This window comes from Lates calcarifer, linkage group LG19, assembly GCF_001640805.2.
Source record: "Lates calcarifer isolate ASB-BC8 linkage group LG19, TLL_Latcal_v3, whole genome shotgun sequence".
In the NCBI taxonomy this organism is placed as follows: Eukaryota; Metazoa; Chordata; class Actinopteri; family Centropomidae; genus Lates; species Lates calcarifer.
Window position 1 is genome coordinate 13,510,810 of NC_066851.1, and position 14,581 is coordinate 13,525,390.

The window sequence follows — 14,581 nt, forward strand, 5'->3', positions numbered from 1 at the left end:
CACAGCACAAATAACATGATTTTGTTTTCCTACAAGCTGTAATAGTAGTGAGGCTTAGAAGGGGATGGTGCCAGACTGTAGGATCATTAAAATCAGAAGGGCTCATCTCATCAGGAGTTTCCTTGGGTGGAAAGTCAAAAACAGCCAAATACATTAGGATTCATCCTCTGGGGATCATGAATATCCACACAAATTGGCTCACGAGGGAATATGACATTACACTGGGGCTAAACAAAAAATTGAAAAATCATTTTTTGACATCAACGGCTATTCATGCCAGGTTTCATGTGAATCTGTGAATTTTTTTGTGCAACAAAGTGTAACAGGGGTTTAAAAGTTATAGTGCATCTTTGAAAATAGAACAAAGTAGATATGAATAAAATAACAGAATAAAAAAGGAACTATCTATATGCACTTACTTCTGTGATCATGTTCTGGTAAAGACAAATGAGCCAAAGCCCAATATCGTGACCATATATCTGTTGGTGAAAAATAGATACAAAGCTGAGGGTTTTCACTGGACAGTTGTGTGTGTGTTTTGAATCAAGCTGTTATTATGTCTTTTTTTTTCTTATTTGGAGGGGTAATCAGCGATTACCCAAAAGCAGGAAACATTTTTCACAATAGGCTCTGTACATCTGACACTGCTGCTTCCTATTTTAATCAGGCTGTGAACAGCATCCTGTGGTGAGTAACCCTGTCTTCACATCCTGTATGATGATTGTCTGATTGTTTAAGGTTGCGTCTATTACAATAATCAAACGGATGTTGAGTGAGTCTTTGTGTAAATTACAGCTACAGTAACTCATAGTTTAATGATTATAGTATTCATCATTTTCAAACTCTTAAACAGGGAATTTGTTGTAATTGAAACTGCATTATTAACAATTATAAACCATTATAATACTGACAGATTTTCTGACCAGATGTAATTCCACACCTGTAATTCTAGCAGGGGTCAAAATCTATATATTACTTACCTATGGCTGCATATACAGTTCATAGGGGAATCAAATTTTGGTACAGTACTTATAGCATGCCTGTAAAGTGATAGAAAAATCAATACAGTGGTGTGGAGCGCATGCTATCATTTGCCTGTCTGATAAATGATATTGATTCATATTCTTAGATTAAACTGCAGCTGTGGAAAAATTAGATTCTTTTCTCAGCTGAAACATCATATCACTCAGATACATCAGGCTGTGTTTAATCTGCATCAAACATTAGATTAAAACAAATGGAAAAAGTCTTATGGGGGGGTGTCAGCTACTTGTGACAGTATCCTCTGCAAAATCTAATCAGACAAAAGCAATTTCATGAGCGTGCATTGTGTCACTTCTCCTACTTGGTGTGTGTGTAATTCATGCATGCAAAGATTTCACTCCAGGAATACGACTTAAGGGCCTGTAGGCAGCACGGTTTAAGAAGGGGTATGTTAAGCTAAAACAAGATTTTGTGGAGTGAAATTAATCAGATTTTTCAACTGTTTTCACTCACTCAAATACGAATGCTTGATGTGCTGTGCACTGAGGATGAAAGTCTCCTCTTACAGTGAGTCCAGTCTCAGATATCAGTCCTGTGGTTGCCAGTATAAGACATTATTATCAGGATCAGCTATTACTGATGGAGCTCATTTATAAGAATAGTTTGGCATTGTGGGAAATACCCTTGTTTGCTTTCTTGTCAAGAGATAGGTGAGAAGATTGATAGGCTACTACTCTCATGTCTTTACAGTAAAAAACAAATGCTTGTAGCCAGTTAGCTTAGCATAAAAAGCACAAAGATGGGGAGCAAAATCTACCTATCGGGACCTCTGAAAGTCGCTAATTAACACTTTTATATCTTGTTAGTGTAGTCCACATCTGTATTTCGTTACCTATGGAAAGAAACAAGCTAGATTTTTTTCCCCCTCTTCATGCTAAGCTAAGCTAACCAGCTGCAGATAGTAGTGGCATATTTTACTGTAGCTCATACCAAAGCTCATTATTTAATGTAAGAGATTCTCCCAGAGGATTTCTTGAAATCATTAACATCCTACAAGTGAAGAAGAGAGCATGTTTCAGAGCTGGGTTCATTTAACCCTGCAACAGAGCAACCATCACAAAAACAACACACCACTGTTGTAGTACAATAAATCCAGCTGTGTCAGTTGAGGTTTAATTTTTTGAATGCCTAAGTATTATTTATGCAGAACAGGTCACGAGGGCCTGAAAGGAATATTAAGTATGTTCATTATTCAGGAGTAGCTATGACTCTGAGAGAGCCGTGGCAATCGCATTAGCCGATAAACACAGAGGACAAGGAAGACGCCCACGAGTTCCCGTGGGAGAGCTTCCAATTAACACTCAAGCTTTCTCCCTGACATGTTGGCTAGCTCGAGAATGTGAGGAGATGGAAAGACAGAGAAGGAGAGAGTGAGAGAGAGTTCAGGCATACACACAGGAATGGAATTCATTATTTATTGGATATGAAATGTGAGTTGATGTATGAGTTGAGGTATTTAAACACAAAATGAATGCACACACTGTTTTTTTTTTATCTTTTATGTAAAATAAATAAAAGCTTTACTTTGTCAATTTTATGAATATATATATAATAATTCTTGATTCATTTACATTCACATTCCCCTGAGGACGAACCATAACAACTGTGGTTTCACTTAACTTGACCAAATGCAAAACTAGTGATATTCTTATCTGCTTTAGATGCACTTTACCTTTAGTTCTAATTAGCAAAAATTAGCATGCTAACAAGTTAAACTAAGATGGTGAACATTGTAAACACACCTGCTAGATATCAGCATATTAGCATCAATGTTAGCTCAAAGTAGTGATGACAGCCTGATAAAGAAAAAAGTGAAGACGCTTATTCTTACTCTCTGTTAGGAGAAACAAACACAGGCAGTCACTATAATATTATTTCTGTGACAAATACTAGATATAAAGTGTATTTAAAGGCTTATATTTATTGTGGGTAACTTGATGTGGCATGCCCCTGACTGATATATTTAACAGAAAAAAGACGATCATAAATGATACGTTTAGTTCTTTTGTCCTTTTAATCTTGTTTACAAAAGCTGCCCAGTGTGCAGCCTCTTCTTTATCTGCCTGTCTGTGTTCCAGAGCAGCTCCCCTTGTGTTTTTGCTTCACAAAGACTGTCAGACCTAACTGTGGGCAGGTCTATTCTGATGCAGCAGTTTCCCTCCTGCTCCCTTGAAATGTTGAGGAGTCTGACATTTCTGTTGTGTTGTCTGAGGCTTTTTCACTATTATCCAGAAATACTGATCCTTGCTTGATCTCTGTCCTCCCTGCCTTGCAGACTTCTGGCCCCTCAGTCGCCCAGCAGCAACGTAGTCTATGTTTTATTTAAACGGTTTCAGCTTCTTGGCAATTATCAGAGCTGGAGGATCCTCTGAAGAAAAGAGAGGGAGGTGTTTCTTCCCTCCTCTGGAGCAGAAAACTGAAATTAATCCTGCCCCTCAGGAACTCGCCGAGTGAATTTTGAAGACGACAAATTAAGCTTACACTGTACCAAGGAGAGTATTAACCTTTCAAATGCAATACATGTGGGTCGAATGGAAATCAGGCGAAGTTGTGGTCTGTTTTGCACAATGCACCAACTGTCTCTGGGCTTAACAGTGTTTTTCAACAAGTTTTCTCACTTTAAACTACAGCTTCTTCTTAATGAGTAATATGAGAAGAACAAACTGCTCTCATGTGAGGGATTAAGCATTTCTGCACTCACATTTGTTATCAGACACAGATTTATTTCTTGTTATTATAAAAGACCATCCAGCACAGCAGCAACACAGTAAGGTAACATTCTCAAATCTGCACTTCAGCTCCGTTGTGCACACACCCTGCTGACTGTAGCTCCTTTGCGATTCGACAGGACAACTCGTACTCCCCCTGTTCAACACACTGCCCACAAAGGCTGATGTTATTGGGGGAGACAGCAGCCTTTTCAGCACTGTCAAACAAAGAAAGGGCACCGCTACAGCAGGGAAGCAGCGAGGGCAGCTTTGCGGACTTCTTGGAGGGGGGTGGACAGAGTATAAAAAAAATAACTCAACCTGAAGACAGGAAAAAGCAAAGGATAGAGAAATGCGAAATGTTCTGTTCAAACATCAATCTAGGTTTTGCATTTGCAGTCATTTACTTTGATGCTTTATAGATGGCACTGTGATGTCTCTCTCCCCAAATCTTCCATTATTTTGTGGAGGTTTTTTTTTCGCACACCAATAATAGCTTTCACCACCCATACAGACTATCAAGTTCCTCTTACATTGCAAACAAATCACTTACTGTCTGCTGCAACCCGAGATGAGAAAATGTGTTACTATCTGTGTTCCAGAGGAATTTTCCCACCAGGGTGTTAGGAACAGCACATGTAAAAGCGTTTATTATCTGGAAAAGAGTTGCAGCAGTAATGCACTGTATAATTTCAAAGCATTAAAATAGACACTAACTTATATGAAAATGTGGATTATGGTTATATAGATTTTAAATAGAATTCACATGCTTTAAATGGGACAGTGTAGAGAATAGCCAGAGACCAGGATGAAGCTACGTTCAATCAGAAACCATCAAGCATCAAAAAAACATGAACAAATGTTGTACAGTGTAATCCCACCCCCACTCCACCCCCTGAAGGTGCGGGATGACTTGATAAACCGAGGTGTTAATGTATTCCAGCTTGGAGAATGCAGAGGCACACTGTGTGCACTGATGTGACATTAATGACAGAAACAGGACTGTCAAGCTGCACACACACCCACACACAAACACACACATCTCTGAGGCCCCTCAGGAGATACTTTCCAACTACCAAGCAGCTTGCGACGCAATATCGAACGTTGCAGGCTGGATTTCCGGAGGGGTGTGACTCCTCCAAGGGTGCATTTCGTTTGATAGTGATGCTGACAGGACAGAGCGAGCACGACAGACACATTGTCAGTTTCCTCCAGTCAGCTGGAACCTCATGTTTAAAATCAGGCTCATCAACAATTTTGTCAGGGTCTGCACTGATCTGTTGAAAACAAAATGAACTGGTAGAATTGAGGTGAATATGGAAGCCCAGTTAAGCCAAAATTAATGAAGAGTTAGGCATTTAAAAAAACGTAAATTCTCATGATAAGTCAAAATTGTGACATAGTTTCAGGTCACTAATCCTAACATACAGAAATAAATGGAAACAGGAACAGACAGGAATGGGAAAAAACAAACAAACAAAAATAGTAAATAAAGATGCAGCATGGTTTGGAAAATGATTGACTGTTATTTAAAGTATATGTTATGTGTAAGTAAACTGGTGATTTCTAGCCTGGATTTTGGGACCTGCACAACAGGCTGCAGATAAACAGGATACAAACCAGCAATATCATTCTGCCACACAGAATCATGTTTATTTTTTCAGGCTTTCCTCTATTGTTTCCATCTAATTACTGGTCTCTAAAAATAAAGTAAAGAATGCAACTAGTCATGATGGGTTGCAGAGAAATAATGCTTTGTTTCCAGGGGTTAGACAAATTTACTACAAGGCTACAGCTCCCTTATTGTTTCACACCAATTATCTCTCAGAGAGGAAAACGTTGAAGGAAAAGATTGCTTTGTAGTTGGTGCAACAATATTGATCTCTCACACAGAGAGGAGGGGGTTGATATGCCTTGATGTCCATTATCAGACCATCAACATTGGGTTGAAATTACAATATAAACAATATAAATGGATCATGTGAGTATATTTCACCCCACAGACCCAATCTGCCACGGTGTCTTTAGCATTACCTTTCTATATGTCTTTGCTGTCTCTTTCCTGATGATATGAAATTATCAACTCTGAGGTGAAACACTTTGCATTCTTCAGCCAGGCAGAACACTTAATCGACCTTCACTTGAAAAAAGTAAATAAAAAAAAAAAGTGTTATTTAACAGCTGAAGAGCCATTTAAAAAGCTGACATATGCTGCTGAAGGTCCTCTACATAGATTCACACATTACCTGAAAATGAATTCACCCAGCAAACTCTATACTTTCTGTAGAAGAAATGTGGTGACAAACAAATTAACTGCAGTATGTGTATATATGTCTTTATATGAGGATGTTTTTTCTTAAAGTTTTCTCTCTCTGTGTATCTATATGTCTACTTTGTGTCACTTTTTTGTCATTATTTTGCTAAAAAAAAAATCTGACAGCAAATAAATCTATTCATACAAAATCATAATATTAAAATGTCCAGCATTTGACTTCTTTGAGTCAAAATTTCAAGATTTTATGTTAAATTTGTGAGATAATTTTTTTCCCCCTGACATTGTTATAGTAACGGAGGTCAGGGTGAATGGATGTGACATCAAAACATCTCAACCTAACATGAACAATCACTGTTCATTTCTTGTTTCATACTGTCATTATATGTCTTTATTTTTTGTTTGCTTTTTAGAAATCGTGATTGTGTTTGTTCACTAGCCTCAACCACACAGTTATTATTGTAACCATGACAACAGAGGTCCCCAAACTGGAATAGATTAGTCATTGTAACTCAATCCAACCTAACCAAGATGTTTTTGTGCCTAAAAGTACAACCAAACATTGCCCATCGTGCTGTCGGATCATAAGAGAGTTGTAGATTTCTACTGCTGCCAAAGAAGTTATGTTTTCACCCTTGTCTGTTTGTTTATTTGTCAGCAGGATTTTGCAAAAAGTAGTGCCAGATTTGCCAAACTTGGGGCAAAGGGCCAGTGAAGAAATCTTTTCATTTTGGGGCAAATCTAAAACATTTACTATGAATTTGAATTTTTTTCCTCTGAAGTTTGGTGAATGGTGTTCAACACAGGCCTTGGCATTGGCCTGCAGTGTCTCAGCGCCCTTGTATTTTTTATTTTTTATTTTTTCTGTTGACTTTTATCTCACAATTTTAATTTACCTTGAACATTTTTATTCACATCATGTCAAACTTTTTTTTTTAACTGGTAGATATGGGCTTCCATATTTTAAGGCTGGAGTAGAGGCACAAACATTAATATGTGAACTACATTCTTGTGGTGGCCACAAAAATCACAAACACACACAGGCGTGGTCTGTTGTTTATTTCATCACCCATTTCAGAGACATGCTGTCATCAGGAGCGCATCCATTCATTGCAGCTGTCAAGTCAGGCTTCCTCTGGGGCGTCCTGCTGCTGAGACGCCTGCATGCATATATCATAACTCATGCATCACCACCGCTCTGTGGGATGACTAGTGGCTCAATCTAACACATGTAGGCTGCCTGAAATATTAAGCACCTCTTAACGTATGTATCATGTGCTCAGAGTGTGCGATCACTTTCACATTTATCTCCAGTGGCTGCTGGTTTTCTTTTTCCACTGAAGCTGATATGTTTTATCAGGAGCATCTGTATTTCATCATCAGACTCTAACTGAGTGATGTACTATTGGAAGAAATGATAGCAGTCTTAAACCACATTTACACATAAAACTCTCTTCTTGATTCTTGGTTTTTGGAAGCACAGGCCAAATGTGTGAGGCCAAAAACATGTGCGATCATGTGAAATTATGCACATGCTCGCGGGGGCAAATCCCTGAGTAAGACAATGGGGTGACGCATGGGCGCCTCCCCTCGATGTCACTTAATTGATACACAGTGGAGAGTGCCACTGCGTCAACGTCAGCGGTGGGGCGTAAAGTAAGCTGACAGACAGGCCATGTCAGGAGGCAGTGTTGGTGTCAGCTTGCTGAGCGCTGTTCAACATGTCTCCTCCTGTGACTGACAACCGCCCCCAATTAACCTCTAACTCAAATACAGACAAAAAACACACACATGTACACCTGCTCTCTCTCTCTCTCTCTCTCTTTCTCACACACACACACACACACACACACACACACATACTCACTGGGTGTGTGACAGCTGTGGAGCTTTGTCTTTATTCATTCAGCGCTAATTGACCTTGTTTTTCACGGCCAGATTCCAGTTCATCCTCAGCAAGGGAGAGCAGTGTTTAATCGCTGCATGAGTACAGTCATCTGAGTAGCTACAAGCAAAGAACAAATAAAAAGAATTAATTAAATACTCTCTAGAGAGTTGCCAGGGTTTTCTTTAAAAAAAAAAAAAAAAGATAACTTTTTCTGTTCAAGGTAAAAGATGAAAAGCTGCAGAATACTGTTTTATTTTCACTGCAGAAGAGCCGAACTCAGAGCCATGTGAGGAGGGAGACTTTTATCAGAGCATGTCACTCTGGGTCCCTCTAGTGTAGTGACAGAGAGATGAGAGAAGGATTTTAGCCCCAATCTCCATTGACTCTGATTATCACAGCACATCACACAGACCTGATGGGAGCTCTGTCATTTATCTTGAAAAAGAGAACAAGAGTGAAGCAGCATGGTTTTCAATGACGCACATCACTCACATGCAAACATGCAACTTAGTTTGTATTAAGATTATATTTCTAGACTCTGTTGTATTACTGAATTGCAGCTAATTTGTGTGTAGATTTTTTTGTGACTGTGCAAGTTTCAATTCTCCCACAACTCAATATCTGAAGTTCCTCTGTCAAATCAAATAGCACTTAATATACCTTCAGTGTCTCACTTCAACACACCGAGGGTAAGTGCAAGATGGAGGGTAATCCTGGCCAGCAGATGGCGACCCTCATCTTGCTTCAAAGAGACTCATTTAGTTAGCAAAGAGAGAGGTAAACATGTTCTTTTTCTTTGCCATATTCCCACTGGATTGGACAGTAAACAGGAAGATTTCAAAAGCACATTTTTTGAGTAAAAACAAAATGAAAAGAAACAAAGTACCGCAGCAACAATCTCATCCTATCAATTAGAAACTATAAGGTTCTTAGTTTCACAGAAGTAAAGCCAGAACAAAAGATCATTTTCTAATGCTTCTAAATTAATGCTTCTTAATTTATTACCTGTGATCTACTAAAATAAAAACTAATAAAAACATGTAACATTAGCATAGTTGCAGGCTGTGTAGGCAAAGTATGTAAAAAAAAAAAAAAAAAAAAACAAGGAGCAGAATTAGCAATACCTTAACCTCAAACTCTCTCACAATTTGGAAAGAAGTGTAATATTAAACCAACAAACAGGGAAAAAAAAAACACTGTAACCACTCGTAAATAAGGTAAAGGTTGCAAACTATTAAAAGGGGAAAAAAATAATCATCATATATCATTAAATCATATATTTTGGCCGATACTTCCGGTGTGAAACCGCCCGCTCCGTCCCCTTTTCCTGTTCCTTACCGGTGCAGAATGAATGAAAGAGAGTGAACTGTCTTTGATAATAGATAATCTTTGTGCGACGGGAAGTTGTACGGAAGTGTTTGACGTGACAATTAGAGTTGTATGAGCAGGGCTACTTATCCCTGCACCTGTAGGACCTCAGCTCAGTTTAAACAGTGTGTGTTAGGCCACATGGAGAAGCGACAGCAGATGATAGACACCCTCCAGCTGACCATAGACAGTCGTAAAAACGAGCTGCACAGTCTGAGTCAGGACATTTGGAGCCGTCCTGAACTCGCTGGTGATGAAACATATGCGCACGACAGGTTGGTCCGCTTCTTCTCTCAGGAGGAGCAGACATGGACGGTCCAAAGCCACTACAAGCTGCCGACCGCGTTCCGGGCCAGCTGGGGTCCGGTCGGAGGCCGGGAGGGCGACCCGGTGCTGAACGTGGGGTTCCTGTGCGAGTATGACGCGCTGCCGGGTATCGGGCACGCATGCGGGCACAACCTGATAGCAGAGGTGGGAGCTGCGGCCGCTGTGGGGCTGAAAGCTGCTTTAGAAAACCAGACTGAACTACCTGCCCCAGTGAAGGTAAATAAAAAAAAAAAAACTGAAGGTTTATTTCATGAATAAAAAGCCAGAGGTCAAACTTTGAGAAACTCAAACAACTGAAATAATGAGGAAAACCTCTATATATCCTTAAGTCAAGTCAACAGGCTTCACCTCATCTACACCAACAGCTAGAAAACTACACAGCCTATAAAATAATAGAAACTAATTGGCTGATATAATACATACATGTATTTTATTTCTTATTACCAAAACGAGACACAACAGAACCACAAAAAGACACAAAAACAGCTACATGTTCATTGTCTCAGATCACAGATATGTATCTGTTTATCAGTAATTTTGTTTTGTTTTTTTTTGTCAGAACCACTGTTTCCAAGGAACTATCGCCTTTGAACCAAAAAGTAGAGGTACAGGCATGATTTATGTCAAATGACTGACTTGAACTTTCTACCAGATAACTGTTCTGGGAACACCTGCAGAGGAGGATATAGGAGGAAAAGTCGACTTGATCAAGGCGGGAGCCTTCGCCGACGTCGACCTCGTCTTCATGGCTCATCCAGCTCAGCAGGATGCCTCTTTCCTGCCCTGCATCGCACTCGACGAGTAAGTTCCTTTTCACTGCTCATATTGATTCACAAATTATTCTCTGTCATCTCTCTTTTCTCCCTCTTAATGACTCTCCTAACCTCTACATATTAAACCTCTATGTTGATGTTACACAGGGTGTCAGTGAAATACCACGGCAAAGCATCTCATGCATCTTCATACCCCTGGGATGGAGTGAACGCCCTGGATGCTGCTGTTCTGGCCTACAACAATGTCTCTGTACTCAGGCAGCAGCTGAAACCAGAGTGGAGGCTTCATGGTGAGGAACAGACAAAAGATGTCGCTGCACTAGCTTATCCTCAGAGTTTACTCTTGACCTTGGCAGCAGCAGCTGACAAAAGAATCCATTTTCATTTAAGCCATCGCTGAGGAGAGGTCCTTAATGTACTCTGAGAAATAAAACAGAGATTTAAACACCCGCAATTCCACTGCAACAAGGCAAATTCCATCTGGTTGAAAGCTCCACAGCAGCTACTAAATGGACCTCGTGGTTAGACTATATTGACAACTTTAATAACATCTAACTGTCACTTCTCAAATGTGAGAATTTGCCACTTTTCTCGGTCATATGTGACAGAAGATTGGATATGATAGAAGTTTGAAACTGAAGACGTCGTCATGGGCTGTGAGAAATGGTAAATGCCACTATTTTGTAACATGTTATCGACTAAATGGTTGATCGGTTGATGGAGAAAATAATCAGAAATACGTGGAAACTGGAAATTTAGTTAAGAAGCCAAATGTGTCTGTGATTCGAGTCCAGCTGGGGATCTTAGTTGACTCTAAGTTTCTATCCTCCTTTCCCTTCAGTTTCTGCCATCTCTCTAATAGATGTGTGAAATCCCCCAGAAATATCAGAGAGGTTTGAGTTTAGAGTCTTCTGAGAAACCTCTGAAAAGATTATCATACTGTAATGTTTTGTGTTCAACACCAGTAAGAAATCAGTGCTCATGAATGACCACCTAATAGCTTTTGCCTAAGGCTTGTGCCTCTGTGTATTGTCTTTATTTATCATGTCTTCTTATACACAAACAGTTTCACACAGTGTCAAGACAGTTTCTCCATCTACCTGTGATATCCGCCTCTTCAAACGTACACAGATGTTTAATCTTTCGGCATCTAAACCCACATGAACCGTGTAATTGTTTGGAGGTGCGGATCTTTCTCATTGTCTACATTTTCTTCACCACAGGCATCATCAGACATGGAGGGGTGAAGCCCAACATTATCCCCGCCTACACAGAGTTAGAGTTTTATCTGCGCACGCCGCTGGTTAAGGATCTGTGTGACCTAAAGGCCAAAGCGGAGGCTTGCTTCAGAGCAGCTGCTATGGCAACTGGGTGCCAAGTAAGCTAACCTAAAAATGCAGTTTTCCATTTGCTTGCCTCCGGGCTCGACCCACATTGTATCCCTGCTGTGTAGATTACTGGAGGTACAGACACAGGAGCAAATAGTATACGTTATGATACAGTGGAGAATGCATTGACAGTTGACTCTGCTGTTATATCACATTGCCCTTTTTAACATATTCCTGTAATTATGCTCCGAGTGCTGCTCTGCTGTTACATAATTCACCGTTATCTTCAGGCTGCTTTTCTCCTTCAGTCTACACTTGCCTCAGGCAGGTTTAACTCGCATTGTAAAACGAGCATGACTCCATGTATTGTTATATTGTATGATGGTAATATTTTACTGTGATCTCACAGGTTTGTACACCACGATTTATGAATCACGATAAACTTGTGTTTCCTTTCCTTTAGGTGGAAATAACTTACCCGCACCATGCCTATTATAACATTCTGCCTAATGCCACACTAGCAAGGCTGTATGAAAGTAACGGAAAAGCTTTAGGGATTCAGTTTCAAGAGCAGCCGGCTAACTTCTCTGGTAAGTAAAATAAATAAATAAATAAATAAATAAATAAAATCCTAGAAACATATTGTTGATCTGTGCAGAAAAAATGTGTATGAACCATAAAAAGTGTAGCAGCAGAACTGTCTCTTTTGTAGCTCACTTGATCAACACAAGAATCATTATCACAGTGAATTTATAATTTTCTGGCAGGTTCCACAGACTTTGGCAATGTATCATTCGTAGCTCCTGGTATCCATCCTTTCTTCTACATCTGCACTGATGCATTTAACCACACAGAGGAATACGCTGAAGCAGCAGGTATGGCAGCACGGGTCTGTTGGAAACAGATATTGTTTCTTCAAACGAAATTGAACTGCACTAAGATCTTTTTTTTTTTCAGCTATCACCTCTTTCCAGGTCACTTCTCCTGTTTAGTTTTCTTTTTACTCAATGCTTTATTTTCCTCCTCCGTTCTTTTTCCTGTGCCAGGAGCTGAAAAGGCCCAGTTGTACACCCTGAGGACAGCCAAAGCCCTGGCTATGACAGCTGTGGACGTAGTGTGCTGCCCTGATCTCCTCAGGCAAGTAAGAGAGGACTTCAGCCTGGCCAAACTGAAACAGGAGACATGACTTGAAGGCAACGATTCAGCTCTGACAGCTTCATAGATACACCAACTTTAATAATAATATGGAAAATAATAAAGACGTTAAGGACAGTTAAGGTTGAAGGTCAGTGAGGAACATTATATTATAACAACAGAGCCCCTGAGTATCTAAGAGACCACTTTCATAGGGTGGTGTAGAGCTGGTGTTGCCGACCTGTCCATTACAAACACTGGAACCTTTTCTGTTCTGTGGGGCCAGGAACTGGATTGCACAGTAATATAATGAGTAACATCCACAGTTTTAAAACTAAGGTAAGGAAATGGCTTATGCAAAACTGAGAACTTAGAGCTGGCCATAGACCTAGTTGCATATTTTAGGTCATATTTCAGAAGGTACTATTAACTCTTGGCGTGGCAGTGTCAGTCTGATGGTTGGTTCACCACTTTGGTCCAGACAGAAATACTTAAACAACTATTTTATACATCAAAATAATATTATGCATAGACATTCATGGTCCCCAGAGGATCTAAACAGTCTTCTGGTGTTTTATCCAGCGCTAGCAGCAGGTCAAGTTTTCGCTTATCCTGTGAAACGATGGATGGATTTTGTATAGACATTCCTGATCCCCAGAGTTAATCTTGATGTCTTTTCACCACCGCTTTTTAAGCGAAATTTCTCAACAACTAGTGGGTAGGTTGTCATGTACACATATATGATCTCTTTACTTGTACACTAGTGCCATCATCAAAACTAATCACATTTAAATCAGCCTCAGTTGTCGTTTACATTGGTGGTTAGCATACTAACACACCAAGCTCAGTTAGCATTTAGCTCAAAGCACCACTGTGCCTAAGTACAGGCTGCAGACTCTTGGTCTTATTTTTTGATTTTTGACCTGGTATGATTTTATTGATGATGATATAGGTATTTATTGTGTTGATAGCATGATGTAACCCAGTTTACAGTATTTAACACTTAAAATGTATTATTCTATCCTTTACATATCCTTTACATTTTCATTTCACTTACGGGTGACGTCATCTAAACCCAACTAAATAACTGTACTAACAGTTATTATTCAGAAGGTATTTTCCACTCTCAGCGATATGTCCCACTCTACCTGATCAGAAGTAGCACTGCTTTGAGTTCTGCATCTTTAAGCAGTTCATTCACTGGTTTAGTTTTCTGGGCATGCTCTCAGCAGCACACAGCTCAATTCATCGGTCACAGATGTGGTGGAAAATCAAGTTCTGGACATGTTTTTGATGTTTAAATCCTTTTCATGTCTTTCTGCTGCAGTGATGCTTTTGTTCAGGGTTATTGTGGGATGATAGCACACAAAGGTTTGACTATCCACTTGCCCTTTGGGATATTGGATGGGTAAATACAAAGGTTTGGGGAAAAAAAGAGAAACATTCTTCAACATAATCCACATTTTGCCTGTAAGAAATCAGAGAAATAGATTTAAAAAATAAGTGTAATGTAATATATATATCATTTTGCATCAGATGTGAGCAGTTAATGGTATTACAGAATATGCAGTTTACAAGATTGGGTATGAATGCTCATCAGCAATCAGACCTGTGCCAGAGAAGAGAAACCCTGAAGCTGGTAGCAATCCAGTTTCTTATAACTGTGAAAGCTTATCCCTCTAGCACTGTTTAAATATACAGTATGAGAGAGCAGGAAAATAGGATTTTTTTGGGGGTGA

At 39.6% G+C, this 14,581-nt stretch overlaps 1 protein-coding gene across 1 annotated transcript; it reads left to right on the forward strand.

Annotated features, from left to right (window-relative positions):
* Window positions 1–9,238: 9,238 nt before the first annotated feature.
* On the forward strand, window positions 9,239–14,157 carry LOC108875019 (peptidase M20 domain-containing protein 2). Its single transcript, XM_018663662.2, has 7 exons — window positions 9,239–9,823; window positions 10,260–10,408; window positions 10,528–10,670; window positions 11,604–11,758; window positions 12,172–12,298; window positions 12,476–12,583; window positions 12,755–14,157. The coding sequence occupies exons 1-7, from the start codon at window positions 9,353–9,355 to the stop codon at window positions 12,892–12,894; spliced, it is 1,293 nt and encodes a 430-aa protein (XP_018519178.1). The 5' UTR covers window positions 9,239–9,352; the 3' UTR covers window positions 12,895–14,157.
* The last annotated feature ends 424 nt before the right edge of the window (window positions 14,158–14,581 follow it).

What these genes read in the sequence shown, in the direction of transcription:
- LOC108875019 (XM_018663662.2), top strand. Translation starts at nt 9,353, where the DNA reads ATGAGCAGGGCTACTTATCCCTGCACCTGTAGGACCTCAGCTCAGTTT. An exon ending in AACTACCTGCCCCAGTGAAG is followed by an intron (nt 9,824 to 10,259) that starts GTAAATAAAAAA and finishes ACTTTCTACCAG; the next exon opens with ATAACTGTTCTGGGAACACC. An exon ending in CTATGGCAACTGGGTGCCAA is followed by an intron (nt 11,759 to 12,171) that starts GTAAGCTAACCT and finishes CCTTTCCTTTAG; the next exon opens with GTGGAAATAACTTACCCGCA.